The following is a 26,556-nucleotide window of genomic DNA, read 5'->3' as shown; positions in this document are numbered from 1 at the left end:
ATTTCTGTGTTTGCCACCGTTAGCCATCATACACTACAAATCCAGCAATGATCTTAGACAATGAAAGGATCAACGAATGAATCTTAATGATGTTTTTGTTTATGAATAATTATACTTTTGTTTAGGTTTATTACTCCAGCATGGCCAGTGTTGGAATCTGTCTTGTCTTTTGCTGAGATTATTGCTAAACATCTTTTTATATGCGATCAGAAATGATGACAATAAACTGTCGAAGTTTGACACAAATGTAAATAAATAAAACACATAGCCGACATCTTAATATAACATCAAAAATGCTAATGGTTTCAATGATTTGAACATACAAGTATAAGTACACTGGAATACATCACGTAGTACACTTCACAGTTCCACATGTCCAAAAGGAGGTGCAAGAAGCAAAGCTTTTTTAATCCTAATCCGAATCCAAACATCAACTGCTTGTATTGTTTCTTGAAATCGCTCATCCTGGTGCTTTGTTTGAGTTCCTTGCTCAATCCGTCCCATAATTTGATTCCACATGCTGAGATGCTGAAGGTTTCTAAATGTAATTTTTCCCTGAGGTCCTATTTCTCCTCCGTTGTTGAGAAGAGTTCTATTATAATTGTGGGCGTCAGATTATTGTTAGCTTTTTGCATAATTTTAGTTGTTTAAAAGTTGACTAGCTCATCAATTTTGAATAATTGTGATTTTAGAAATAGAGAATTTGTACGTTCTCATTAAGCGGCATTATGGATTAAACTAACTGATGATGTTTTTTGCAGTATCTTTAGCGAGTGATGTGTATTTTGAGAGTTATTTCCCCATACCTCCACACAATACGCTAGATATGGTAATACCAAAGAACAATAGAGAGTATGGAGTGATTTTTGATTGAGGACGGGTTTTGTTTTATTCAATATTGATGTATTTCTCGCCACGTTATGTTGTATATTTTTGATGCGGAATTTCCAGCTCATCTTTTCATCCATAATCGCCCTCAGAAATGTATTTTCGTTCACCCTTTCAATGTCCGCGCCATCAATTTGTATCCTTTCTACTGTTAGCAAATAGCATTATCTTAATTTTACTTAGGTTGAGGGGTCGTCTGTTTTTATCAAACCATTGTTTTAGTGTCGTCTTTTCAACTGTGACTTTTTTTTTCATTAACTCTTGTGTGCTATCTCCAGAACAGAAGGCAGTCGTGTCATTGGCAAATAATACTAGCTTTAGGTCTTCCATTGCTTTACAGATGTCATTTATATACTGTATAGGCTCAACAGTTGTGGTCCCAGTATTGACACCTGGGGTACGCCGCATGATATGTTAAACATATATTCTCCGAGCTTCACATATTAGATAGCGTGGAATCCAATTCAACACGAACCGTCTGATTCCATACCTTTCTAATTTTGTAATTCGGATGTTGTGATGAATTGTTGAATAACTTTTCGATCATTTTGGAAAACTGTGGTAGTAATGAAATGGAGCGATAGTTTGTAAATTGATGTTTGTCTCCATTTTTGGAAATTGGAAGTACTTGAACTGTTTTCATTTTGGTTTGGAAATGTACCGTCCTGAAATGATTGCGCGTTTACGATCTTATCTTCAGTGCTGCAAACTGATTTTCATTGTTCCTGAAACAGTGACAATAAAGTTATATTCAGTACATATCTATTCTATATATATATATACTGTATATACCAAATAAGAAATATATTTCAATGGAAAAAATATTGAATCAAGTGTAAACATGTCAGCTTTGACATTTTCACAAGTGAACTTCTTATTTGATTTTTGCTATTTTATTGAGAACTTTTTATGTTTGGCGTGAAAGTTAAATGTCAAAACTGCTTTTTTAAAAATGAAACTGTGTGCAAGTGCGTTCGTGTAGACTTCCTTATTCAAATTTTGACTTTATACCACAATCAGTTCAAATATAAATCAACTCCGTTTGTGCTTTTTTTAAATTTACATTTAACACATTTTCAAATGCTGCATTTTATAACAATTGTTCAATCATTGATAAATGTTTTTGTTTTTTTTTACAAATAGACAAGCTGGCCTGTGCTATGGTTATCATGATAAATCTGAAATGTTTGATGAATTTGAACAGAATGTTCATTGCTATTATTCTATAAATTTCTAGTCTATGATTAGGATTATAATAAACTACATACAGTATGTGGTATTGTTCATGTAATAAGGCATATATGTGATATATGTATGTAATATATGTGCAGTATACTCTACATGTAGTACTGTTTATATAGTATGTATACTGTATTGTATACACATACTGTATATACTTTTGCTGTTTCAGCAGCTCATTGAAGGTCAGTGACGTCATCAAGTGACAGGCGCCCTTTTGGGTTCCGGTGAGGCCTCAGAAGAGTCACGTGACGTCGGCATCATTCTGTAAACCATGAAGACTTTTTTTTTTTTTTTTTTTTTTAGAAGAAGAAACTTCTGAACTTTGTGGGACTTAAAACAAGAAGAGAAGATCACGTGCGTGTTGATGTCTCTGCAGGAATGCGCGTGTCAATCAAGGCTTTCGGCCCCGCCCCCCCTCCGGCGGGATAAGGTCTCTCGTCTTGCACGTGGACAGGAAGCAGCAGGACTGAGGGAGGGAGGGGGAGCAGGACCAGAACCAGCCAGAGACACCCAGCATGTCCCTGAGTCCAAAGCAGTCAACCCCCTTCTCGGTCACGGACATCCTGAGCCCCATGGAGGACTACCGGAGGTTCGGCGCCATGGAGCCCGCCGGGGGGAGTCTCGGGGCCCAGCTGGGGGCGTACCGGCACCAGCAGGTGTCCCACGCCGCCATGCAGCAGCATCAGCATCAGCATCTTCATCAGCACCTGTCCTCCTCTTCCTCCGCTGCGCTGCAGGGCCACGGGGGCTCCTACCATGTGACACACGGGGTGCCACAGTTCTCGGGTTCCGTCGGAGGGTTCTGCACCGGAGGAGAACTGCCGGCCTACCAGGACTCTGTGAGGGGGGGCGGCCCGGCGGCGACCTGGTACAGCGGTCCGGAACCAAGATACACACAAAGTTCGTTTTTTAAAATTCCTATTTTAAATGAGGTAGAAGAAACGGCTGTTAAAAAGTTTTATGACAAAAAAAAAGACATTAAAAGACGTCATTCACTTTACTATATTTCATCTTTTAGTAGAAAATGAATTGAAATGATTTGTTTTGAGTGCGATTCGTTTGAAAGTTAATTGATAAAAATGTGATTTAGTTTCCAGGTTGGTGGGCTCCTCGGCAGGAATGAACATGAGCGGCCTGGCCGGCTTGGACGGTACCGGCAAGGCCATGGTGAGCCTCCACGCGGCCCCCAGGAGGAAGCGGAGGGTTCTGTTCTCTCAGGCCCAGGTCTTCGAGCTGGAGCGTCGATTCAAGCAACAGAAGTACCTGTCCGCCCCCGAGAGAGAACATCTGGCCGGCCTCATACACCTCACCCCGAACCAGGTGAAGATCTGGTTTCAGAACCATCGCTATAAACTGAAGCGGCAGGTGAAGGACAAGGCGGCCCAGTTGCAGCAGGACGCGGGCGGCCTGTGTTCGGTGGGCCGTCGCGCTTCCTCCTCGTCCTCCTCGCCGCTCCACACCAAGACCATCAAGCCGAACCGGAGCGAATGCAGCGGGTCCAATCGGACCGCGGACCGCCACTGCAGTTCGGCGGAGAACCTGACAGCGAGCCAGCAGTTGGACGAGCTGGACCATAACCTGTCGCCAAGTCCGCCCCTGGGCCTGCACGCGCACACGGACGCGGGTCTGCTGGACTACACCGGCGGCATGGTCGGGTCCAATTTACTCTATGGCAGAACTTGGTAGGACTACACGTGGTTCCGGCGGAACCGGACTTGTCTGGATGGACGTGTTCGACAACCTTACTGAGGAACTAAAAGACTTTTTTTCCTTTCTGCTTTTGGTTCTTGAGACACAAACTACTGATCAGAACCTCCACCCAAAGTTAAAATGTGATGGTGGAAAATTTCATGCTTTCAACTTCTTGTTGGAAGAGAAAAATATCTTGGGAACTTTTCAGATGTCAATAAAGACTTTCATCTTTTTCTAAATCAATAAATATTTACCATACATCAGTAAAAGTAATACATATTTAGGATTATAATTATTCCTAATATAATACATGTTTACTCTAACACATTTACAGTATCATATGATTGGAATTAATAGGTATATATGATTACAATAATTGTACATGATTACTAGATATATTAAAATTATGAATAAATACAGAACAAAAGAATGATTCATTCTGAAATTATACACAACGATTATACAATTAGAATTATTACTAAATATCTGACATTATTAGAACGATTAAAACATACGATCATACATCGTTAGAATGCTGAATAAATAAGAGAATAAGAACAATGAATAAAAAGTGAAAGATGTTTTGTAAAAAGAATAAAAAGTGTGTTCAAGTTGGATTCATCCACGTGATCTTTTATTGGATAAGTTAATAAAAAGATGTTGGAGAATCTCTCAAAAGGTACAAAGTGGAGTTAAAAGCTGCTTGGACAAAGGAGGCAAAGAAGAACGGAAGAAAAAGGAAAAGCAGCGTCTGTGTTTTATTTCCAGTTGTATCTTGTAGAGGGGGGCGGCATGCCGTAACCTCTGTTGGAGCTGTTGTAGCCCTGAAACAAAAATAATAATAATAATAATCATTATCTTATTTGACAAAGCAACTCTGATATCTTTCAGTGCAGTCAAAAAAAAACAACAAACAAACAAACAAAAACCAACTGAAGAGCGTAGATTTCTCTTTCCATCTTTCATCCACGTGGAATTTCTTGAAAATGGAATGAAATGAATAAAAGCAATAATGAAATACTACAATATACGCTCACATGTAAAACATTTTAATATTTCATTTGAAAGCAGAGATTTTTTAAATGCTGACATCAAAGGTCATAAAGAAGAAGGTTAGAATAAAAACTGTGTATTTTGTACACAAACAAAGAAGCTTGGTGGAGTTTGCGAAGTGTGAGGAGGCTCCAACAAATACAACAAATCACATCCTGCCTGTAAATCAACTTCAAGATTCGAAATATTATTTCGGAAATGTTGGATACTTTTTGGACTAAAAGCATGCTGATAGAAGGAAACTCAAATATTTCTTTTTGAATAAAATAAGTAATAGAAGTTTTTACCTGGTAGGATTGTCTCCGCTCGTTGCGTCCCCCGCGGTCACGCCAGTTGTCTCTTTGCTCGTAGCGTTGTTGGTAGCCGCTGGGTCCCGCCCCCCTGCCGCGGTTCGTGTTGTGTTGGTACGCCGCCTGCTGCGACTGCTTGGCCCGATCCCATCCGTGACCACCGCCGCCGCCGCCACCACCACCGCGCCCACTAAGGCAGAGACAAGGACATCAGCCTGCAGAACTATTCTTTTCATAAAACAAATACATTTCAAAATAAAACTGTACAAGTTTGATGGCAACTTGGAAGTGTAGGAAAAGTTTCAATAAGAAATGTACCAATGTAGACAATGACAACGTATCGCAGGAGGCATCCATCACTTGTTTATTTTCCTCCCTTGGGATTCCAAATGAAAATGTGCAACTAAGCTGATGTACTAAGATGACGTGCACTCTCCTTAATAAACATATAAAATAAAAGAAATAAAATGTGTACATGGAGCTTCCAATAGCAAGATCAGCTCCAATCCAACTAAATATCTTGTTCCAAGTATGAATATTAGTTTAAAACAGGAAGTGGTTTTGTGTTCCTTCCACTGGAAGGTGAACGAGGCGGCATGGACACCGCTAATGAGCAGTGACCCGAGCTGCCACGCTGCCACAATGGGCCTGAAAAAGGTTCTGCCACACAACTTGAGGGAGACTTTGGAGAGGTGCGGCGCCGGGTTTGGGTTTGGTGGAATTAGTGATGCCTCATTAGGCTGCACAAACCTCCTCCAGGGAAATTGAGCTTAAAAGAAAAATCTGAATTCAGCAGCGAGACCCACAACCCCACTCGGGTTGGGTTGGTTCTGTCGGTGCGGCGAAGCGTTCAACAAAAGGTGACAGCAAACGTGTGGACTCACCGCTGAAAATTAGGCTGGAAGGACGGCCGCGTTCCCACAAAGCTGCCGGGTCTGGAATCTGAAACAGAAGAAAAATCACATGGTCACAAGAGGTTGTGCTCGCTATCCGGGACCAAGCGGCCATGTTGGACCCACACATCAACACGTGTTTGTTTGCACATGAAGAAATGAAAAAGTGTCAAGTCAGCGCGTCAGTGGACATGAAATCACCCTCGTTCCCGTGCAAAGTCTCAGTCGGGTGGGGGGGGGACCAAACATTGGCACGTTTTGTTGAGGAAACGAAACAAGCATTCAGACGTCGGCTTTGTGGATGCCTCAAGTGGGTCGCTCCATCACGCAGACCCTTCACAAAGACGCACTTAAGAGGCGGACACAAAGAACACGCAGCCAAAGCTTCTCCTGCATCCCCCGTTACCACGGCGATGGCCAGCTGCACCTTTCTTTCAGTAACGCGCACTCACCAGCAGCAGGAAGTAAAGTATACACCTCCGCGCACACGATAGCTCACTAACCAGCTAACATGATCAATAAAACACAAAAGAGACTCATTAGAAACTAAACAAGAACTCTGATGGTGAAGCTCATCTCCATCACGCCAGCATCCTTCAGCATCTTAAACATTTGACGAACAGCATCGACTAAAGGCTTTAACCTGGAAAAAGATGAATGATGGGAGAGGAAATCCACACAGTGGAAACATTCCCACACTGCCTGAGAGGGAGAAGCTGAAGGAGAAATGGACGAAATTATTTAGCACACAAGGAAGACTAACCAGAGTAGTAGGAAGTACTGATAGGCAGCTAAGAGAAGAACTCGTTTGTGTTTTGTATCAGAGAAAGTGAAGAAAAAACATTTTTCAGGATGAGATGCAGCAAAATAGAATAAATCTGAGCAGTAAAATAGTGTCAGGAAAAGAGACTTTGTGATTGGAGGTTAATTCCTTGAAGAAGTAGAATAACGGGCGCCTGCTAGCGTATCATCTGGGCGTTATTTGATGATCTCTTCCACCAACAAACTCAAGTGGACCACCCAGTGGGCTTCCAATTACACTCGGGTCTTCCTTTGCTGGGCGCCGGCGTGGGCTGAAAGGAGAGAATGACAAGTGGACAGCTGTCAATCTCCTTAATTAGCCATGATCTGAGCGCGTCTGGGCCTCCAGTGTGGACACACAAAGGCCAACAAAGGATTACGCCTTCAATCCCGCCAGCGCGCATTGGCCACTCTATTAGGGACGGATTACGAGGCGCTCCACAACTAAACACCGCTTTTCAATTTAGTCTGCGACTATTTGACTCACATCCCGGCTGGCAGAACAAATAAAAAACACTAACGGCTTTTTGTTTGCGTGCAGAAGGTGGGCGGGGTCAAGCAGCGGCTCAGCAGCACAGCTTCTCATCTCATGGAAATGTTTTGTCGTCAAGATAACTTTATTTCATGAAAATGTGAGGTCGTCAAGACAACTTCTCATTTCATGAAAATGTTATGTCTTCAAGGCAACCTGGGATGAGAGATGAAAAGTGAATAAATGTTGGAAGTGACTTCGAGGAGGTCAGACTTGTTAGCTTGTTGCTTCAGTGCATCACATCCATAATGGCCCCCAGCGGAGCCTCCATGCGGACCCTTCCAGGATGCCAGCTGGTGGGCCCGCCGTGCACAAAGCCCCCGCTGCCCACATCACTATGGGGGGGCAGTGTCAAAGCAGAAAGTTAACTTGGCTTTCCAGCCTCTTCACTGTGTTCAATCAGAGGCTTTCACCAACCGGCGTGGAGCCGCAAACTCATACCCAGTCGCCTTTTACACTCCTGCAATGCTTGCGAGCTGCATGAGACTGTTCCTACTTCATAAATGCAGTATCAGCGATTAAGAACTGCTGCAGACATAGTACCAACAGATATTTTATGCCCCCCCCAGCCGACTAGAAAAATCAAACGATCCCAGGTTGTATGGTGGGATTATTATTGGTTATTAAAATCAACATTTGTATATTGTTTTTGTCATTACATTATTGCCTTGTGCTCTATTTTTCACATATTTGCTGTTTGTTTGGTTTCACTGTATGTCTACAATGGGCCACGGGCCAATAACAAACCACAAATTGCCCGAGGGCCACAGTTTGGATACCACTGCTTTTATAGCTCCTTGTCAGGGTCAACTTTATAAGCAAGCAACTCTCTGCAAATATTTCGCTTGGTAGCTCCCTTGGTAGCGAGTGAACAATGATAATTAAAGAGAGAAGGGGAGTGTTTGCAGCTGGAACTACCGGAAATTCCAGACTATTGAGCGCATGTGAATATAAGTCGCACCCACCTAATTTTACAGCCTGACTGATTTGGCATTTTTGGGGCTGATACCGATACTGGGTGCTGACAAAAAGCCGATATCCGATATAACGGCTGATAACCGATATATTGGCCAATATATGAAAAAAAGAGCATTGATATACGCAGTATATACTGTATATATACACACACACATGAATATACATTTTTATAATACCCAAAATACGATTCAACGCAAAGAAGCAGAAGACTAGTAAATAAAAATAAGGATGTTTAATTAGTGAGACTGTCAACATAAGGACATGCCTCTTTGTGATTTACTTTTAGGTGTTGCCACAAATTTCTTTGCTTTGCTGTTGCTGGAGCCCTGGCTAACTTGCACACGCTACACATGTTGCATCTAAAGTTAACGCGTCCACACCTCACTCTACCCCTCTGCCTGTCAAACGAAAATATAGATGTTTAGCGGTAATTAGCATAGAATTTTTTGATATTATAGTTGAGCATTTTAAAATAAGCGCCTGCATTGGGCTGAAAGTGATAATACATAGGCTAGTGAGGTGTTTTTCACATGATGTGTTACAAAAGGCTTAGCGCATAGAAAATGGATGGATGGATATTCACAAAGACATCTTACCAATATCAGTCATCTTTACTAGCTATTGAAAAGTTCCATCTGCAGCCACTGAGTATTTGCAAACATTTGAAAAACTAATTAAAAAGTGAAAAAGAGGTGACTACAAACAAAATAAATAATCAAAACATGCATCACACTACTAGACTTAATACAAGGGACTAAACTACATTTTATGTTACAATGTAGCTGCTTTAAAAACATGCAATATATCAAATGAACACTACCTGGAACATTTTCAAAATGAAGACAAAAAACAGAATGAAGACATTAACTTTTGAATGTATGAGCTCCTGAAAATCCTGCATGGAAGTATTAAGTGAAATGAGATGCTGTGTATATCTGCATAGATCTTTATTTCCCTTTACGCTCTACAAGAGTCTTAGATAAAAGGTGGACATGTGAATTAACAGTTGCCATCTATGTTCATCTCACAGAGATGCAACGTATATGACATTAAAGCGCTGTAATACGCTCTCTAAACTACGCTCTTAAACTTGTGTGAAAACTAGAATGTTCTCCTTGACGGGTCCAGACAGCGTGGCACTAAAGTTTAGTGTTATATTGTTTTACAGAGGCACAGCTTTCCATGGTGTAAAAAAAGTTTAGTATTTTTACGCGTTTCGTCTCCTAAGCGAACTGAGCGAGAGAGCGCGGCAGAGCGAGAGCGCTGCTATGTATGTGTGTGTGTGTGTGCGTGCGTGGGGGGGCAGTTACAGGCAGCAAGCAGCACAGGGAGACACACGGGAGGGAGCGACTGAATCGTACAAACAAACCTTGCAATCCTACCTACACTAGCGTCGCTCCTTAACTCGAGTGAGACATGAGACTTGAAAATGTGATATCAGCTTCTATTGTGGAAATGCACTTACTTTCTGTTTTGGCACTCTAAGCATGATGAGAACTGCATCGTTTAAGCTGCAGGGTTCAATGTGTGTGAAAAACGTAGCACTTTAAAGTCCAGAAATTACAGTAATTCATGCATGACAGCAGTCAGTAGATCAAAAATCTGATGTTCAAGTGAGCCTTGAAGTTATTTGTCAGAAATGCAAGTACGTTGTCATGAGAAAGGTTTGTGATCATGTTTAGCTTACGTTGGTAGGGCTGATGATGGCCGCCCCCGCGGCTATTGCGGGGGGAGCGGTAGTTTCCTTGGTGGTGGTAGTTGCTGGGAGGCGGGGCACTGCTGTACTGTCCTCCACCACGTTGGTTTCTGTTCAAGGAGTGACTGTGGGGAGGACAAGAGGATGTCAAACAGCTTTCCTTCATGGACTGTTCAGAGGAAGACTGTGCAAGGTGCACATCATGAATTCCAAACACGGCGTCTTCAGGAGGCGCCAGCTGCTCAATGATTCCCATTTCTTAATGATAATGTGGACGTGCGGAGGAGGAAGCACATATCATAATCAAGCATGGCTGCTAATGGCCAGCAAACATTTACACTCCTTGCAAAAGATTGTACCGCTAATTTACTAACATCACGCATCAACATGCTGGCTTAGAAGTACACACACATGAATACATATAAGACCTGGAAGAAACCCACCCCAGAGCTCTGAAGCCTGACTGGTCCAAGTGAGCCTGCTGCCTGTGTGGGTTGAAACCCAGCTGGGGTCTCCAAGGCTGATTTTCCCGCCTTTCCCAGTCCTCTGGCTTCAGCACGTTATTGGGAATCCTGGAAGAACAGAAAGCAGCTGTTCCATCACGAGAGAACATGGCATATGCTGTATGTTGATGAATGTACATGAATTGGTGCCAAAGAAAAGTTAAAGCCACTCACTTGGCTCCAGGAAGCATAACCGCCTTGAACACGAAGCCGTCTGCATACTGAGGATCCTTGAACTTCACTCTGGAGAACATTTCAGGTGAAACATATGAGGATTATTCTGAGATGTCATTGTCAGCCTGGTCTACGTGCTTGCCTTCTTGATGCTCAAGTATACAGTAAATAAGGCTCTTACCCGATGGCACTGTTCTGTGCAATGTCACGAAGCATCGGTATGGGTGATCTCACCGTCCTAAAGGGCAGAGGTCAAGCAGGAGTGAACATGTGGCGGAGCAGGGTAGTCAGATGTAGATCAGCCTAGCTAGAATGTGCAGGCGTTCCTTACTTATCTGGTAGAATAGGGTCGTCATCGAGCAATAAGGTACCTTGGATTCCATGACAGAGCTCAGCAGGGATCTCAGTGCCCTAAACACCACAACACACATCACCACTAAAGCACACTCTACTGTTGGACACACATGCTTTAGTGCCAACTTCCAGTCCTGTTACCTCATGAGATTCTGCATGGTAGAGTTCTTGGATGAAGTCCGACAGCAGGTGGGACTTCCCAACAAACACCATGTCGCTTCCCAGACTGTTTCTCCTCACTGGAGCACAACACAGTTCAATCATTAGCATCCAATATCGCAACAACTCATCAAAGTGCAACTCACCTTCTTCTGACGTGAGGTCGGGATAGACGTCAGCCAGAGCTGCCCGCAGACGCCGCTCGTCCACGAACGGCAACAAGGCCACACCTTCAACAGGAAAGACAGATTAGAAAAGTCCACTTTGGCTCCAGTCAACATGATCTAGAAGCTTCCCTAACACACCACCACCAAGGCCAGGATATCCAAAGTGTGGCCCGGGGGCCAATTTGAGCCTGCAACACTTTTTATTTTATTGGACCTGAGCATATTGTAAAATATAAGCTGCACATGTCCATGTCATAAATGGCATATTGTGGCGTGCACAAGTCAATGAGGACCAGGTAGCTCTTTGACAGGAGCCAATCATGAGCTACGGAAAAACACACAATGAACTTGTCAAGCCATTGGAAATCGTAGGTCATTAATATAACAGTCTGACTCACTGCGTCTCTGACAAAGAACGCTAAAATCATCACACAGCATCTTAACACTCAAAAGCTACCTAAGAAATATACAAGGCAAGTACCAATACGAGTTTAAAATAAGAAACAAGAGCTATTTTAACTTCATAACATAATGCATTTCGTCCCAGCAAAGCATTTAATTGGTCATTGCTGCAATGATGTCAGCCTCTCAGGCTCTGGGCTCCCTCTGGGGACAGAGGCAGCATTGCAGCACCCCAGCAGCAATAACCAATGCTTTGCTGCTACGAAAATGTTAAAATAGCTTTTGTTTTTTTATTTTAAACACGTAGTGGTACTTGCCTTGTATATTTCTTCGTTAGCTTTAAAAGTATAAAGTTGCTGTGTGATGATTTTAGTGGTATTTGTAAGATGACATCGTGAGTCAGACTGTTACATTGAGTAATGACCTCCTGCGATTTCCAGTGGTTTGACAACCCATCGCGAGTTCACTTTTAGCCTGTGATTGGCTTTTGCCAAACAAAGAGCTACCGTTTCCTCACAGACTCGCGAGCGGCACAGTATTTAAACGATTAGCAGTAGTTCTGAATAAAGGAGATGTCATGAGATTAGAACATAGCCACAGATTAGCCACAAATTAGCCACACCACTGTATAAGCCGCAGGGTTCAAAGTTTAAGAAAAAAGTAGGGGCTTATTCACCACAAATTGCGGTATATTAACGTACATTGGATTGCGTTTAGCTTCTTGAATGGATCAAATGTATCAAAGTGGCCCCCATCCTTTCATTTTTATGTATGCGACCCTCAGTGGAAAAGGTTTGGACACCCCTGGTCTTGGAAGCAAATTGTGGACCAAGCTCACCTTGCCAGGCATACTTTTTTCCATTAAGGTCGATGGCGAAGTCGTCAGGATAGAAGTCGATGATTGACGAGTCCTGCGTCCCAAAAAGTTGTTCTTAGACAACTCAGAAGATGACAAAGTATTTGTGTTGCTTATTCATGAGTCCAACTCACTGGACTGATCATCAAGTCCCGCCAGGTTTCTGGCAGGAAGTTACCACTGGCAGCAGGAAACACGCCCATCAGCTGTTCCAGGGGCTTGAACTGAAACAAATACAAAAACCACAACACTGCTTTCAATTCCGTAACAGCAAACACATAAGTCACTTTCTTACCGGTTCGGTTTCTTTCTCAAAGTCAGTGAACAATTCTTGGATGTCCTTGAAGTCGGAGGCAAAGGGGGCATAGTGAAACGGGAAGTACCACTTCCAGGACGCGCAGCCCTGCAAGGACACATTCAATGTTAACCTAAGAAGGTGACAGCAGGTACCCAGAAGGGCCCAACAAAACTGGACCTGAACTGTAAAGTCTTTCATGACGCAAATAACTTTTTCAACGGAACCTCCAGGCATCTCTGACATTTCAGCATTACAGTCTCTTTACTCAGTGAAAGCTGAGAGCAAGAACTGCAATTTCAATCTGCTCAGATGTCACTACACATCATCTTACGCCATGTCAAAGCACTCATCCTTGTTGAGCAAACACACCATGGCGCCTGTCCGCACCTCCCACATAAATCCACTCCATCTTAGCCCGTCTCACTCGTAAAGATGCTCATTTAAATGTTAATATGGCCGTTAGCATGATAAAGGGCTGAGAGGCCGGCTCGGCATCATTTATGCTAAAGAAATCACGTTTGGTCTCCACGACAACTTGCTCTATGATTGCCAAGGGGCCAAAGGTCACAAAAAATGATTAATGTAACAATATTTCATCTTGATTAGCTTCAGCAAGACAGAAAATTATTTATCTGCATCACTAGCGGCATCTTTCATTAAGCATCTTTGTCTTGAAAAGTGATTTATAAATCAAAAGTAGTATTATTATTTGACAATGTTTATTATTGGACTTTTTTTGACTAGCTAAAAAAAAAAAACACAAAAAAAAACGCGTTTCAAATTGTGTAAAACTAGAATTCCAGCTGTGGTTTTGTGCTTCATATGCTAGAAAAAAAGTCAGCAGGGATGATAAAAACTGATTTAGAGAGTAAAGTGTGAATCACGTCTTCAGTGTTTTGGGTAAAGTCTGCACCCCTCGGGGGTCACTTGGCGAGCTGTGCGTGATCGTAACGGCGAGACCGTGAATGTGCAGCAGCGGCGAGCAGACACGTCCCGTCTGCCGAGGACCTTTTAATGAATTCATCCAGAGCGGCCCCCTGAGACCTGCTTTGGATGTGCGCGCATGTGGAGACCAGCCCCCACCCCCAAATCTGTCCCCCTCACTCTGATCCAACTCAACTCTTGTGAAGAGGGCGCCAATTATTCATTCAACATTTGAAAACAATAGCATAGCAAACAACACCTCCGACATACTTTAACATCAGATAATGAAATTGTTACTCAGGTAACAACTATTACGCACATTGAGAGAGACTGCTTGCAACTCACTCCAAATGCAGGGCTCCAGACTAACTATTTTTTGCTAGGAGCACAGTGGCCTCTTACTTAAAATTTTAGGAGTGCAAGCAGAAAATGTAGGTGTCAAAATACAAAATACACTTGCAAAGTAAACGTTCACATTTCCTCTCATTTTTACTGTATTACTGATAAATACGAGAACAAAAAATGGCAACTGTCTTTTCTCTATCCACGTTGTTTCTGTCGCTAGCTTATGGAAGGCCTCAGTAGTGGCATCACATACATTATAACTCCAATACTGCCCTCTTCCCTTCTTTGGTATTTTTCTCCTTTCTTCCTCTTTAGGTGTTAATGCGGGCAAACCAGCTCATTTGCATGTTACGGTCAACTACTGGGCTGAAGTGTGGACCACAAGTTTGTCAGCAACAAAAAATATTCAATCATAATAAAATAAAATTGGCAAATTAACTTGCAGTGTTGCCAACTTCCGTAAAAAAAAGGAACACCTTGTTCACAGTGCCAACCAATCCGACTTTTTTTTGCCTTTAATTGTATGAAACAAATGTTGAACTATTTGACACAAACCTGAATTTAATTTGATGCCTGTTTTAGAGTATTATTAATACATGGGAAGTTAATTGTTTAATTATATTTTTTTTGTTAAAAATACCAATGTCAATATCTTTCTTTATAAATCTGCCCTGCTTACTATAAAACAGTATACATAGTGTCCAGTGTTATGATAGCACAGGTGTATCCAACTTGTGACTGCCAACATTTAAATTGCACTTTACAAAGCACATCTCCACTCAAACAGTGTGCTCATTGTCTTTGTGCTATTTTGTGCTCATTTGTCATTAGATACAGACATCATGTCTGACCTGAATAGTAATAAATACTAAGAGTTGAAGCAAGTATTCATCGGTGAGCTACTCAACTGATCAGATTACGAGCTACTTTATTGTAATGGTGACAAGAGAGCAAGGTGGTTAAATGACACTTTAGAATAGTAAGTTAGCATGTTAGCAATTAAACCGAATAAAAATCGTCACTCGGCTTGAATAAGTTGATAAGTGTTCATGGCTGTCACTCATAGCCATCTCGTATGTATATGCGTGCCTGGCGCACATGGCCACACACAAAAGTAGTCCCAGAGAGGCAACCAACAATTTGCAGTCATGCTGTGAATAAGCTATACCAGTGGTGTCCAAACATTGCACAGCGAGGGCTTCAAACTGGAAAATAAAATGATGCAAGGGAGACTTTGATATTTTGTAACCCAACATGCAGGTATGCTAAGAAGTTACAGTGTATATACCTGTATATGTTTTTTTGTTTTTTTTTTAAAGAGCATAAAATAAAGCTCATTATTAGTATGAACTTCGGTTTTTGCTCCCCCTGCCATTTTTGCTGTTTTTTTTTTTAAATGCCCAAATATTTCAACTTTCTTCTTAAATATTTTTCCTATATTCTCTTCTCATATTTTGACTCCCATGTTGTTTATAAGTTATTACCATAAAATTTTGAATATTCCCATCATGTAACTCCCCCCACAAAATTACAACTTTTTGTTTTGTTTCTCATATTACGTTCTGAAATATTTTTTCTTTAATAATTCACTTATATGCTATTAAAATTACATTATTTCCCTCAAGTTTATTCATGTAAAATTGCAACTTTTTCTCGTTAGAATATGACTTTTTTCTCTTAATATTTGGACTTTATTCTCATTAAACAACAATTAAATTATCGTTTGTAGAATGTGCTGTAGGCCAATTAAAAAAAAAAAAAAGCTACGGGACATACTTTGGACACCTCTGAGCTATACAATCCATGATGGCTACTGTTAGTTGCTAATCATTGCCAAATCGCTATCATTAGCTGACAACAAACTAACATATCTAACTACGTGTTTGTTATGTTGGCCATAGCATACGTGCTCGGAGCAGGAAGAGGGCGGGATATAACAATTGCATAACGTTTGAAAGTTAGCGACCCCAAAGCAGCTGTGTAACTGTTGCAATTAGTCCCTTTGACTGTATGGGAAGTGGTGTGTAAATAAAATTTTAAGACTTCTACTGACAGCAAACAAACATATGAGCTTCCTATGGCACTCAGCCATGTTTGTGGTTTATATTCCACTTAAGATGGCAGACCTTGCAAGCGCCCAGTGAGATATTTCCTACTTCCGAAGAGTCGGGCATGCAACATTTGACCAGGTGTCATTTAGGAGCAGGAAGTGACATGTGGGTTTGACCTGGTAATAGTAGCGCAGCACCCAGCACAGACCCTCCACGTATGACTGGACCACCTTCCGCCTGAAATTTGCGTCAGACAGGTCCACGTCAAACTTGGTCTTGTAGTAGCGCTGCTTCCAGCCCTCCTCCCACAACCTGCAAAACACACACATGCTGTTATGTGTTTTTTTTTTTTTTTTTTTTTAAATGGGAATGGACACTCTTCCATCAAGTAGACAAGTCAAGCTACTCCACATGTCTTACAATAAAGTGTGTTTCATGTGAAGATGCTCCCTCTGTGACTGTCATACTTGCTAAGCTTTGACATCTTGGGGTATTCACTCTCGTGCGCACATAATGGGGGCCGTGCAACGTCTGTGCCGCTCATGCCTGCTGCGGCCTGCAGGGAGCGCCGCCTCCAGAAAGGGAAGTCTCCATGAATACCAATTCATCCCCGTGGATTTATCAGATTTGTTAAGTGCGTCACACAGGAATTTACAACCACGTTCCTGCTTTCCATCTTAATAACCTGGAGCGCAGGGTGTGTGTGCATGTGTGTGTATGTAGGTTAAACAGCTTGTGTTGTGTATTAATGAGTATGTCTCTGGTTCTTCTTGCTTCGTGTTGTCATGTTATTAACACAGTGGTGGAAGAACAGTCACTGTTAGGTTTCTTTTACAGACTGATGAATCCTACGCATCAGGCCCTGCCCGCCCTGACTGAGAACATTTACCTGACGTTATCTTCTGGCTCGGGCTCGTCGTCGCTGTCTGCACTTTTCCTTTTCATACCTCTGTTGTTGTTGGCATCATCACTAGAGCCCGCAGACGCCTGTGCCTGCTGAAACGGCACATGACCAAGGAGTGCTTTAAAGCAAAACTGCACTTTTTTGGGGGGAAATTTGGCCATCATCCACAATCCTTATGTGAGACATGAACACACATCTTTCCATTTTCTGTGCATTCTAAAGAGAAAAACAGCTAGCATGAGGCAGCTAGCAATGCATGTAATAGAACTCACCTATTTTGACCATAAAGCCTCCAAAAAACGCCAACAATGTTTCATTTACACAACATGGCTTGCATATTAACCAAGCTACAGCGACATTGTTATTGTAGGAGCTAACACTAAAGAACTACTTTTCTGGCGTAGTAAAAGCACCTAGCTCACTCACAATGCGTCAGGCCACTACCGAGGAGTAGAGCCAGATACTGGATCTGCCTGCAGGAGGTTTTTAGAGGGCTTTATAGGCAAAACAGGTGAATCCCATTACCGCCATTGTTAGCTGCTTCATGCTAGCAGGTTTTATCTATTTAGAACGCACAGAAAAGAGCAAGATGTGTGTTCATGTCTCACATAAGAATTGTGGATGATGGGCAAAATTCCAAAAAAGTGCAGTTTTCCTTTAAAGCATCACATGGCTTTTTGTTGGCATCACGTGCAGTTGTTAATGAGTCCCAATTTGAAGTTTATGTTTCAGTGTGGGGTTTAAAAGAAACAACTCACATTTCCACCATTCTTCAACGATGCCTTCAGGGACTGGGCAGCATCCTGCACAAGAAATCTAATTCAAGCAGCTACGTATGGATTTAGTGCTTTTGTTTGAATCTGTGTGCTACAGGTTCATTAAACCCTCCCTTAACAGCCAACAATAACACACCTTGTTGGACTGCATCCTCATGTCATAGGCTTGGTGGCGAGCATTACCCACGGGACCAGGCTGGCAGCCTCTCCCCAGTGCATGAGGAGCAAATTGGCCTGTGGTGAGGTAGGCTGGGCCTTGATGCTGCATCTGTGTTCATTCAAAGGAGGGTGGAAAGCCTGGTGAACACACGGGTGCTGTGAAATAACAGTCAGAATCCCTCCACACTGCTCACCTTCATCCTGCTTCGTTTCTCTTTCATCCTTCTCTTAAAGCTTTCCTAGACAAGCCCGATCAACGACAGCATTTCAATACAGCTGACATGAATGACACAGTCACAAGTCCTATGTTTAGAAATCTTACATCATCTTCTTTGCGTTTTTTGAAGATGTTGTCTTCGGCCACGCCCACCGCCTGCATGATCATCTCAACTCGCTCCAGGTTCACGTAGCCGTTCTCCGTCAGGTAGCCCTGCATTGACACAGCTTCCATTAGCCACCACACACACGGCACTTACATTTCCCAGCATGCTCTTCAGCAAGAAACACCCAGATGACACCGTACGCACTCCAGTTTTGTGCACAACGTCTTTGTAGATTTTGACCAGTCGATCGATCGCCCCCTCTCTGAAAGACAGTTCAAAGTTACTTGTTGGAGTGACAAAACTTCTAAGGAACCAAACACCACCTCATGCAATTCTCATACATATAGAGAGACACACACCCACGCACCCAACAACCCACACATTTTTTTTTAACCCACAGAAGTGTGGACATCACCTAATTTCTAAGGACGGTAGGTGAGGGAGGAAGTCATTTCCAACAAAGAAGCACATGAAGACCCAGTCATCGACGCTCCTCTCAAAGTCAAAAGAAAAGGGCAGACTGGCCATGGTCAGCTCTCTAGCCAGATACTGAAACACACCAGAACAAAACTAAGGATAGGAGGGCCATTTTGATTAGTGCACCAAAGTCAATCCAATGTATGTCAATATATGCTAAACTATGTGAAGAAAACATCTGAACTGTATGTTATAGTTGACAAATCAAATAATTATTGGTGTGAGTAGTATTATCTAATAACTGCTCTTACTATTGAATTAATTCCATTTTTTTGATGATGCTAAGGGCCAATAAAAACTAGCTATGGGCCAAAAATGGCCCTGCAATGTGACATGCGGAGTGCACGTGCAAACTGTACCTCTCTCAGCACACACAGTCTGATAAAGATGAACTCCTGCTCAGACACTGGCAGAGTGTCGGCAAACTCATCATGCTAGAAGACATACATGTTATTTATTTCACGGAACAAAAAGACGAGATGCATTATGTCAAAGACAGTCTCGTACCTCTCCTTGCTTCTCTCGAGCCATGCCCTGACACTCTTTGATCTCGTGACCTACTTGTCCGCAGAGCGCACAGGGGCGGGGCTTGTTGGGCTTGAACTCCTCCCTGATGATGGTGAAGTTGGGCTCATGTGTGGCCAGGCCCAACATGATCAGGTCAGCTGATCACAGACAGAGATGGTTAGTGGGACATGAAGGACAATAACACAAGTATTCAATGTGATTAATAAATGACATTTTTATAGTACTCACCGTCAGCGCCACACAGGCAGTGATGTGTGTTGGGGTCGTGGTTGGGCTGAGCTGTGGGCCACAAGGAAAATTTGACGGGATGTAAATTTTTTAAAATACCTACATATTCTATATCACAGGTGTCAAACTCAAGGCCCCAGCCTAGGAATGTCTGTAAATAATGCATGTAAAAAAAACACTAACTAATGTGCACCAGAGCAAGCAGGCCTCTCTGTTGTGACAGCAGATGGGAGTTCTCCACTGCGCTTCAAAGCACAGTGGCGAGTCCCCAGTCACACACAGGCTGACGCTGTTTTATAATTCTGACCTGAACACATCAACAGCAGTACAATTCCATCATCATATGCTGTATGCATCTCCAACTAACACATGTCTCTATTCCGTTCATCCTGGGAACGACACTTCGTCATTGTCATTACAAGAACACAAGATGCATTCAGAGCCACTCCAAAAATCACAAAAACGGCTTTAAAAAAACATGAAGCGGATATTCTTATCACTCACTTCGTAGCTCTTAATTCGGATGTACAATTTGACACATTTAAGTATGCTGGAAAATACACTGAAAACTAGTAAATTTAACTTAAATTACGTGATGTCTTTGAACACACTCGCGCCCAAAGTCAGCTGAGATAGGCTCCAGCATACCCCCGTGAAGTTAGTGAGGATAAGTGGCATAAAAAAGGGATGGATGGATGATTAATCTCATTAAAATGTTTAACCATTTGACAGCCCTAACATTTATACTATTAATACATTAAAAAAAAATATCCAAACACTTACCTTTCTAGATAAATATATTTGATATGTCAATTTTGACACATTTTGTACTGCGTGCAATTGGGTTTTTTTTTGTTTGTTTGTTTGTTTTACCCATTTAAAAAGGATTGTACAGGAGGATTGTACCCATTTAAAAAGGATTGTAATAGTTGTATGCTTTAATTTCAACTTGGCATCTTGACTTCTGATTTCGATGCAAGTAAGTAAATAAACAATGTAAGTAAATAAATCAAATGTGTTATAAATACAGGGTTTCCCTTAGGATTTTTTTGAAGCTGTGGCGGTAGGCTGCACAGGAGGGCGGACTGCCGCCGATGCGTCTGCAATTTAAAAAAAAAAAAAAAAAAATTGCGATTTCTTTATGACAGATTTAACTTTTTTTCCAAAAACTAACAGAACATAAAACCAGAACATTGCAAAATTGTTCATTTAATGGCAAAGTTGCTAAGAGCACTGCCAACATTTGAATGGCACTTTATTTACAAAGCACATTTCCACTCAGTGTGCTCATTTGTCATTAACTACAGGTGTCATGTTTGAATAGAACACCTCTAAAATACTAAGAGGTGAAGCAAATATTCTTTGGTGAACTACTCAACATCAGCTGGTGAGCTACTGCTACCTGTTGGAGACCCCTGTGATAGCATCACTGTAAAACTACGTGTTTCTGTCACACAACTTCGACTATGTTTTGAAGAAAAGCCATAAGTATTATAATGATAATGATAACAAGAAAGCATAATTGCAAAGTGACACTTTAAAAAAGTAAGTTGTGATGATGATCGATGATTGATGTATCCCATGAACGTAATAGCCACTTGTAGCTCAGAGCTAGCTAGGTGTCGCCAGCCTGGCATGTAAACAAAGATCCCAGAAAGTGGAATGAGATTGAAGCGTGAGTGATCACACAAGCTGGCATAGATAGGCTTAGCATGTGACAAGCTGTCGTCAATTGGTTACACATTTTACGGGCTATTGTTCATTCGCCTGATAGTAAGAAAGTGAAAACGAAAACTAATTGGACTCAAAGTGAAACTAACTGATCAATATGTGTGTAAATAATAATCTATACATGTATCCATATAGCATATACAGTATATCCATTTATACAATATATGGCTTAAATTGTTTTCAAGTTACAAAAAAAAAAACCCACCCTAATTTTTAAGGTGTGGCGGCTTTTATTTTGTAGTGGCACACCGCCACGATCAAGTACATATAGCGGAAACCTTGAAATATCATGAGATGATTGGTTTGGTATGGTTTCACAGTTAAAGGCGGCCCCCTCAGGGCAACCAAAACTGTGATGTGGCCCACCGTGAAAACAAGTTTGATGCCCTTGGCCATATGGACTTTCACAAATGGTACCCTAACTCGAAGATTAACTCTGAATGTGTGTTGAGCATAATTTAAAAGGAAAACTGCACTTTAAAAATAATTAAATAAAAAAATTGCCCATCATCCACAACCCTTATGTGAGACATGAACACACGTGTTTCTCTTTTCTGTGCGTTCTAAAGTAGGGGTGTCACAAGATCTCATGAGATTAAAACGTGATATTTGTCCCCCCATCCATCCATTCATTCATTTTCTTGCCGCTTGTGCTCACTAGGGTCGGAGAAAAGCTGTCAAAAACAGGGCAGACAATCAGACTGAACTTTGGCACCGCTACTATAAAATGATATTACACATAATATGGAAATGCAGGCAGGATTGGAAGTGGACATTAAGTGCTCTACGCATACGATACACCTTGCGGGGAACACAGACGTGGGCTGGACCCACCTCGGTGTTCCCAGCGTCATTCGGCGAGTGCCCCCCCCCCCCCCAATGCTGCGTCTGTCCACCAGAGGGACCAAGACAACTCGCAGCCCAAAGCCTAGAGGGAAGCTGACGTCATTGCAGCGCCCCAATGAATGCGTTGCTCAGATGTAATGCCTTATGGGAAAACTTCAAAATGTTGGGTTTTTTTTTCATTTTAAACTTGGTATTGGTAGATAATTGTATATTTCTGGTGGTATACTTTTGGGCTGCTAATTTGCTGTGCGATGAATTTTGTGTTCTCAGTAAGATGAAACCGTGAGTCGGACTGTTATGTTGTTATACTGTTATTGACCTCCTGTGATTTCCAATGGGCTGACAAGTTTGTTGTGAGTGCACTGATAGCTTGGGATTGGCTCCCGCCAAAGAAAGAGCTACCGTGTCCTCACCGACTCACCTGCGGCACAGTATTTAAATAATTATTAGTAGTTTTGAAGTAAAGAAGATGTCACGAGATTAGAATTTTGCCATAGATAACCCCCACCGCTGTATAAGCCGCAGGGTTCAAAGTTTAAGAAAAAGGTAGCGGCTTACAGAAACTGCAGAAATTGCAAATGATAGCACATTTCATAAATGCACAGAAATAGAAAGACATGTGTTCGTGTCTCATAAGGATTGTGGATGGTGAGCAAAATTCCAAAAAAGTGCAGTTTTCCTTTAAGTTTTTTGGCGCATGAATCATTGGGGACGATTAGTGAGCAGCACCTCTCTGTCTCCTGATGAAGTCCATGATCTTATGCTCCCCTTCACCAGGAACACTGGCATCAGACAGAAAGACCTGTAGACAGTATGGCTGTTAAATCAATGTATACGTCTACTTAATGAAGAGGCCTTTCAATGCAGTGATTAACACAATTGACCAGCAGCAGAAAGATGAGCTCACCGTGACGTGCTGCCATCCGGGGTCGTTACTGAGTCTGTCTGCAACGTAGTAGCGAAGACACTGTGCCAGGTTGTCCATGAACTCTGTCCCCTGGAGACACGAGGTCAGTCTATTACTCTTCAGACTTCTTAACAACAAACATTTAATCTTTCAAAACTTACTGGTGTGATGCAGTTGCTGTCAAACCTCTCTTTGATCTCCTCTGGTGGAAGGTACCCTCCTTCAGGGGAAGCAAGACACTCGTCAGGATGTTTGTGACATTAGTTTGTCTTGGTGCAGGGCCACCAACCTTTTTGGATGATCTCCTCCCTGATGCGATTCTTCTCCTCCGTGAGCTCCATCCCTTCTTTGGAGGCCCGAAAACGCCGGGAGCGCTGCTGGTTCATTTTGGCGCGTGGAGCCTGGTTAGAGATGAGATTGTTTCAGAGCGGTTACTACTCTCTCTACATTCAGGTTCCAAAGCAGCAAAGTGGACACACAGTGATGACTGTGGTAAATACATTTCCAAGTCTGGTAGTCATATGTGTTTATAAAACATATGTGTTTCACTATGTATTCTTTACACTGTATTCTTTATTTGCGTATCTTGCTTGCTGCTGTAACAAGTGAATTTCCCCGCTGTGGGATAAATAAAGTACAAATACAAATACAAACACTTGTTTTCTTACTCCATCCAGCAACAAACATGGTTGTCACTGGAGAGCAACAGTATACCGTATAGCAGGGGTCACCAACGTGGTGCCCGCGAGCACCAGGTAGCCCTCCATGACCACATGAGGTGCCTGCAGGCCTGCTTTTCATTCAGGTTTTCAGTTAATGTGAGAACACTAGAAAGAAAAGTATTCTGAAACATAAAATGTGAGTTGTGGATACGAGCATTTTTTGAATGTTTTGGTAAAACAAGCATATTTGATCTGTTTGGGTTGAAATAAGGTATGAAAATCATTTATACAAAAATGAGTAGCTCGTGGCCATTTTCATTTTCAAAAAGTAGCTGTTGCAAGAAAAAACGTTGGTGACCCCTGCCGTACAGTATATATACAGTATCCCTCATTCATCTCGGCTAATTGGTTCCAGCCCTGACCTGATAAGTGAATTCTGTGACGTAGGATTCAGTATTAATAAATGAAATAGTTTGGTAGTTTGTTTATGGCCTTCTAAAAACATTTTTTAACATTAGCACAGCCCTGTAGACATTAAATAACACAGCTAAAATCACCTTTAAACTTGTATTACCTAACATAGTAGCCATTATTAGCAATAATAAAACATAACTCACAGTTAGCACTGGGAAAATTCCTTGTGTAATATCTCGAACGAAAAGGGTGGGGGTCGATCGCATAACATAAAAAAAGATGGACATCAGCCTGTCATCCATCCTCACTACTACAACCTCACGTTTGCAACAATACATTGTTTACCTTTGGGTAAGATCTCTGCAGCAGAAGCACTCCACCACCACTCTCCCGTCAGCAAAAATGTTTTGCTTTGCAACAATATCCACATAATCCGTAGTGAAGACTCATTTGTATGCTGCTGTGCTTGTAAATTAATGTGCTATGACTCTCGTAGATTTTTTTAAATGGACGCTAGAGTTTCAAAGCAGAGGAGACACTGTGGTTTGGCTCTGGATTCTGGAAGAATGAACATATATTGGTCCTTCCTTTCACTTTTAAATGTTCAGTTTTCTCAATCAACTGTTGTTACTTTTCAGCAAGCCATGGTTCTATTTGAAGATTATGCGGCAAAAAAAAATTGATGGATGGGTGGTTGTCATTCGCTCGGCAGGTAAAAAAATTTCATTGGTTCATTTTGAGTGATGTCACCGCATTTGCTGTCATGTTAAAGTAATTACGTCCGCAAACATGATTATATGTTATTATATTTCCCATTCACTTTAATTGGTCACGGGTCTGTAAAGGGCCATCTCTGTGTCCAAATACGGACCGAGGTCGCCATTTGGTGATGACTGGTATAAAACATATCCTGATGAAGTCCGGCTTCTTTCAGTTGTGTACTGACAAAAAGAATAACTAACAGCACAAATGAGAGATAAGTTTCTTACCACGCCGTCAATGGCCATGTACAAAACTTTCCTGGGCCTCACGATATTGAACAGGCGGTCAATGTACTCAAAAATAGCAACCATCATCTCATCTTCGTTTTTGGGCGCCGGTCTGTGAACGCAGAGGCAAAGGAGGTGAAAAGTGGGCTGGCTACGTTTGAAGAAAAATTATTTGTAAAGAACTGCAGGTGTAGAAACACTTCTGCTTGAACACACAAGTGCTACACAGTCATTTTAAAATGTAAAGTATTTTATGAAGTTTTATAACGATAACAGTTCCTACTTGTCTTCCGGATGCGTACAAGGGTGAATGATCCCATTCATGTCCAAGTACAAATTGTCAAACTCCACCTCGTTGGGGTTTGGCTTTGTCGTGTCGACGGGGATGCGGACTCCATTACACTCTTTACCCTGGAAGGCACAAAGATGATGTCAAACTTTTAGAAGAAACATAAATAGAAGTATTAAAGGGATAGTTCTGATTTTTTTTAACATGATGTTGTATGACATCCGCATTGGCAATGTAGTACATCAACAGTGACAATATCATTTTTGGGCCCTTGACGTTGTATGACGAAGTATGTTTAGGACATATGTAAATGCTTCAAGTTATACTCAAACACTGGAGCTGAATGTTTTGCTGCCACTCACTTCATATTGGCTTATATGGGCCACAGTTAGTGTAAGTTTCTAAAGATGTATAAATGTGTGTTTTTATGCCTGTTAGTTACAAGCTTAGTTAACCACGTCACCAATGCATTACATTCCGAGGAAATGACGCTAACTGCTTGAAGTTTAGGTGTCAAATCAAACAAATTGTCTGAAATAGAAATGTTTTGATGAAGAGTTCCGCCGTGGCAACACTGGCGGGAAAATGAAACCAAAAAGTGAAAAACTTCGCTCCAATTATCTTCGTTTCCAACTTCATCGGATTCAATTCACTCGAGTGAGAGGCATTCGCCGTAAAGAAGAATACGATTTAGAGCACAACAGCAAAATAGTCGTCATATAGAATGCAATTAAACGCACAGACGTCTCCATTGCTAGCAAAGAGGCTAACTACCTACCTTCTCCTCCAAACAGTGTACAATAATGGAGGGATATTTCCGACTAAGCCAACGGAAAAACGCCGGGACTCCCATCTCCGGTGAATTATCGTTTCCCCTTGGTGTGATAAAAAAAAAACCTACGAGCGCGTATGAGATGTTTTTTGTGTGTTTTAAAAAAAGTAAAGTAAAACAGCAACCACGTCACGATTGAGTCCGCTCTTCTCGCAGGTACATGCTGCTTGGCTATGTGCACTACTTCCGGGTT

At 41.9% G+C, this 26,556-nt stretch overlaps 2 protein-coding genes across 3 annotated transcripts; one reads left to right on the top strand and one right to left on the bottom strand.

Moving 5' to 3' along the window:
• Positions 1-2,645: 2,645 nt before the first annotated feature.
• On the top strand, positions 2,646-4,009 carry nkx2.4b (NK2 homeobox 4b). Its single transcript, XM_054761976.1, has 2 exons — positions 2,646-3,030; positions 3,221-4,009. The coding sequence occupies exons 1-2, from the start codon at positions 2,646-2,648 to the stop codon at positions 3,814-3,816; spliced, it is 981 nt and encodes a 326-aa protein (XP_054617951.1). The 3' UTR covers positions 3,817-4,009.
• Positions 4,010-4,434: 425 nt separating this feature from the next.
• xrn2 (5'-3' exoribonuclease 2) lies at positions 4,435-26,556 on the bottom strand. Of its 2 annotated transcripts, none has more exons than XM_054762313.1 (31): positions 26,310-26,556; positions 25,526-25,653; positions 25,243-25,354; positions 23,467-23,578; positions 23,339-23,397; positions 23,178-23,267; positions 23,000-23,072; positions 19,694-19,744; positions 19,445-19,602; positions 19,297-19,371; positions 18,876-19,009; positions 18,665-18,722; positions 18,460-18,567; positions 18,332-18,376; positions 18,115-18,246; positions 17,961-18,005; positions 17,188-17,294; positions 16,475-16,610; positions 12,976-13,083; positions 12,815-12,904; positions 12,663-12,735; positions 11,402-11,485; positions 11,238-11,335; positions 11,074-11,153; positions 10,924-10,980; positions 10,743-10,811; positions 10,509-10,637; positions 10,057-10,190; positions 6,050-6,107; positions 5,163-5,355; positions 4,435-4,646 (listed from the first exon to the last, which is right to left on the bottom strand). In XM_054762313.1, exons 1-31 carry the CDS (start codon positions 26,382-26,384, stop codon positions 4,581-4,583), a joined length of 2,937 nt encoding a protein of 978 aa, XP_054618288.1. In that variant the 5' UTR covers positions 26,385-26,556; the 3' UTR covers positions 4,435-4,580. The 2 variants fall into 2 exon arrangements, with proteins under 2 accessions (XP_054618288.1, XP_054618289.1); XM_054762314.1 differs by having other exon boundaries at positions 17,188-17,291.

Source organism: Dunckerocampus dactyliophorus, chromosome 19, assembly GCF_027744805.1.
Source record: "Dunckerocampus dactyliophorus isolate RoL2022-P2 chromosome 19, RoL_Ddac_1.1, whole genome shotgun sequence".
Classification (NCBI taxonomy): Eukaryota; Metazoa; Chordata; class Actinopteri; order Syngnathiformes; family Syngnathidae; genus Dunckerocampus; species Dunckerocampus dactyliophorus.
Note: the sequence above shows the minus strand (reverse complement) of the source record. Positions and strands in the feature narration are given on the sequence as shown.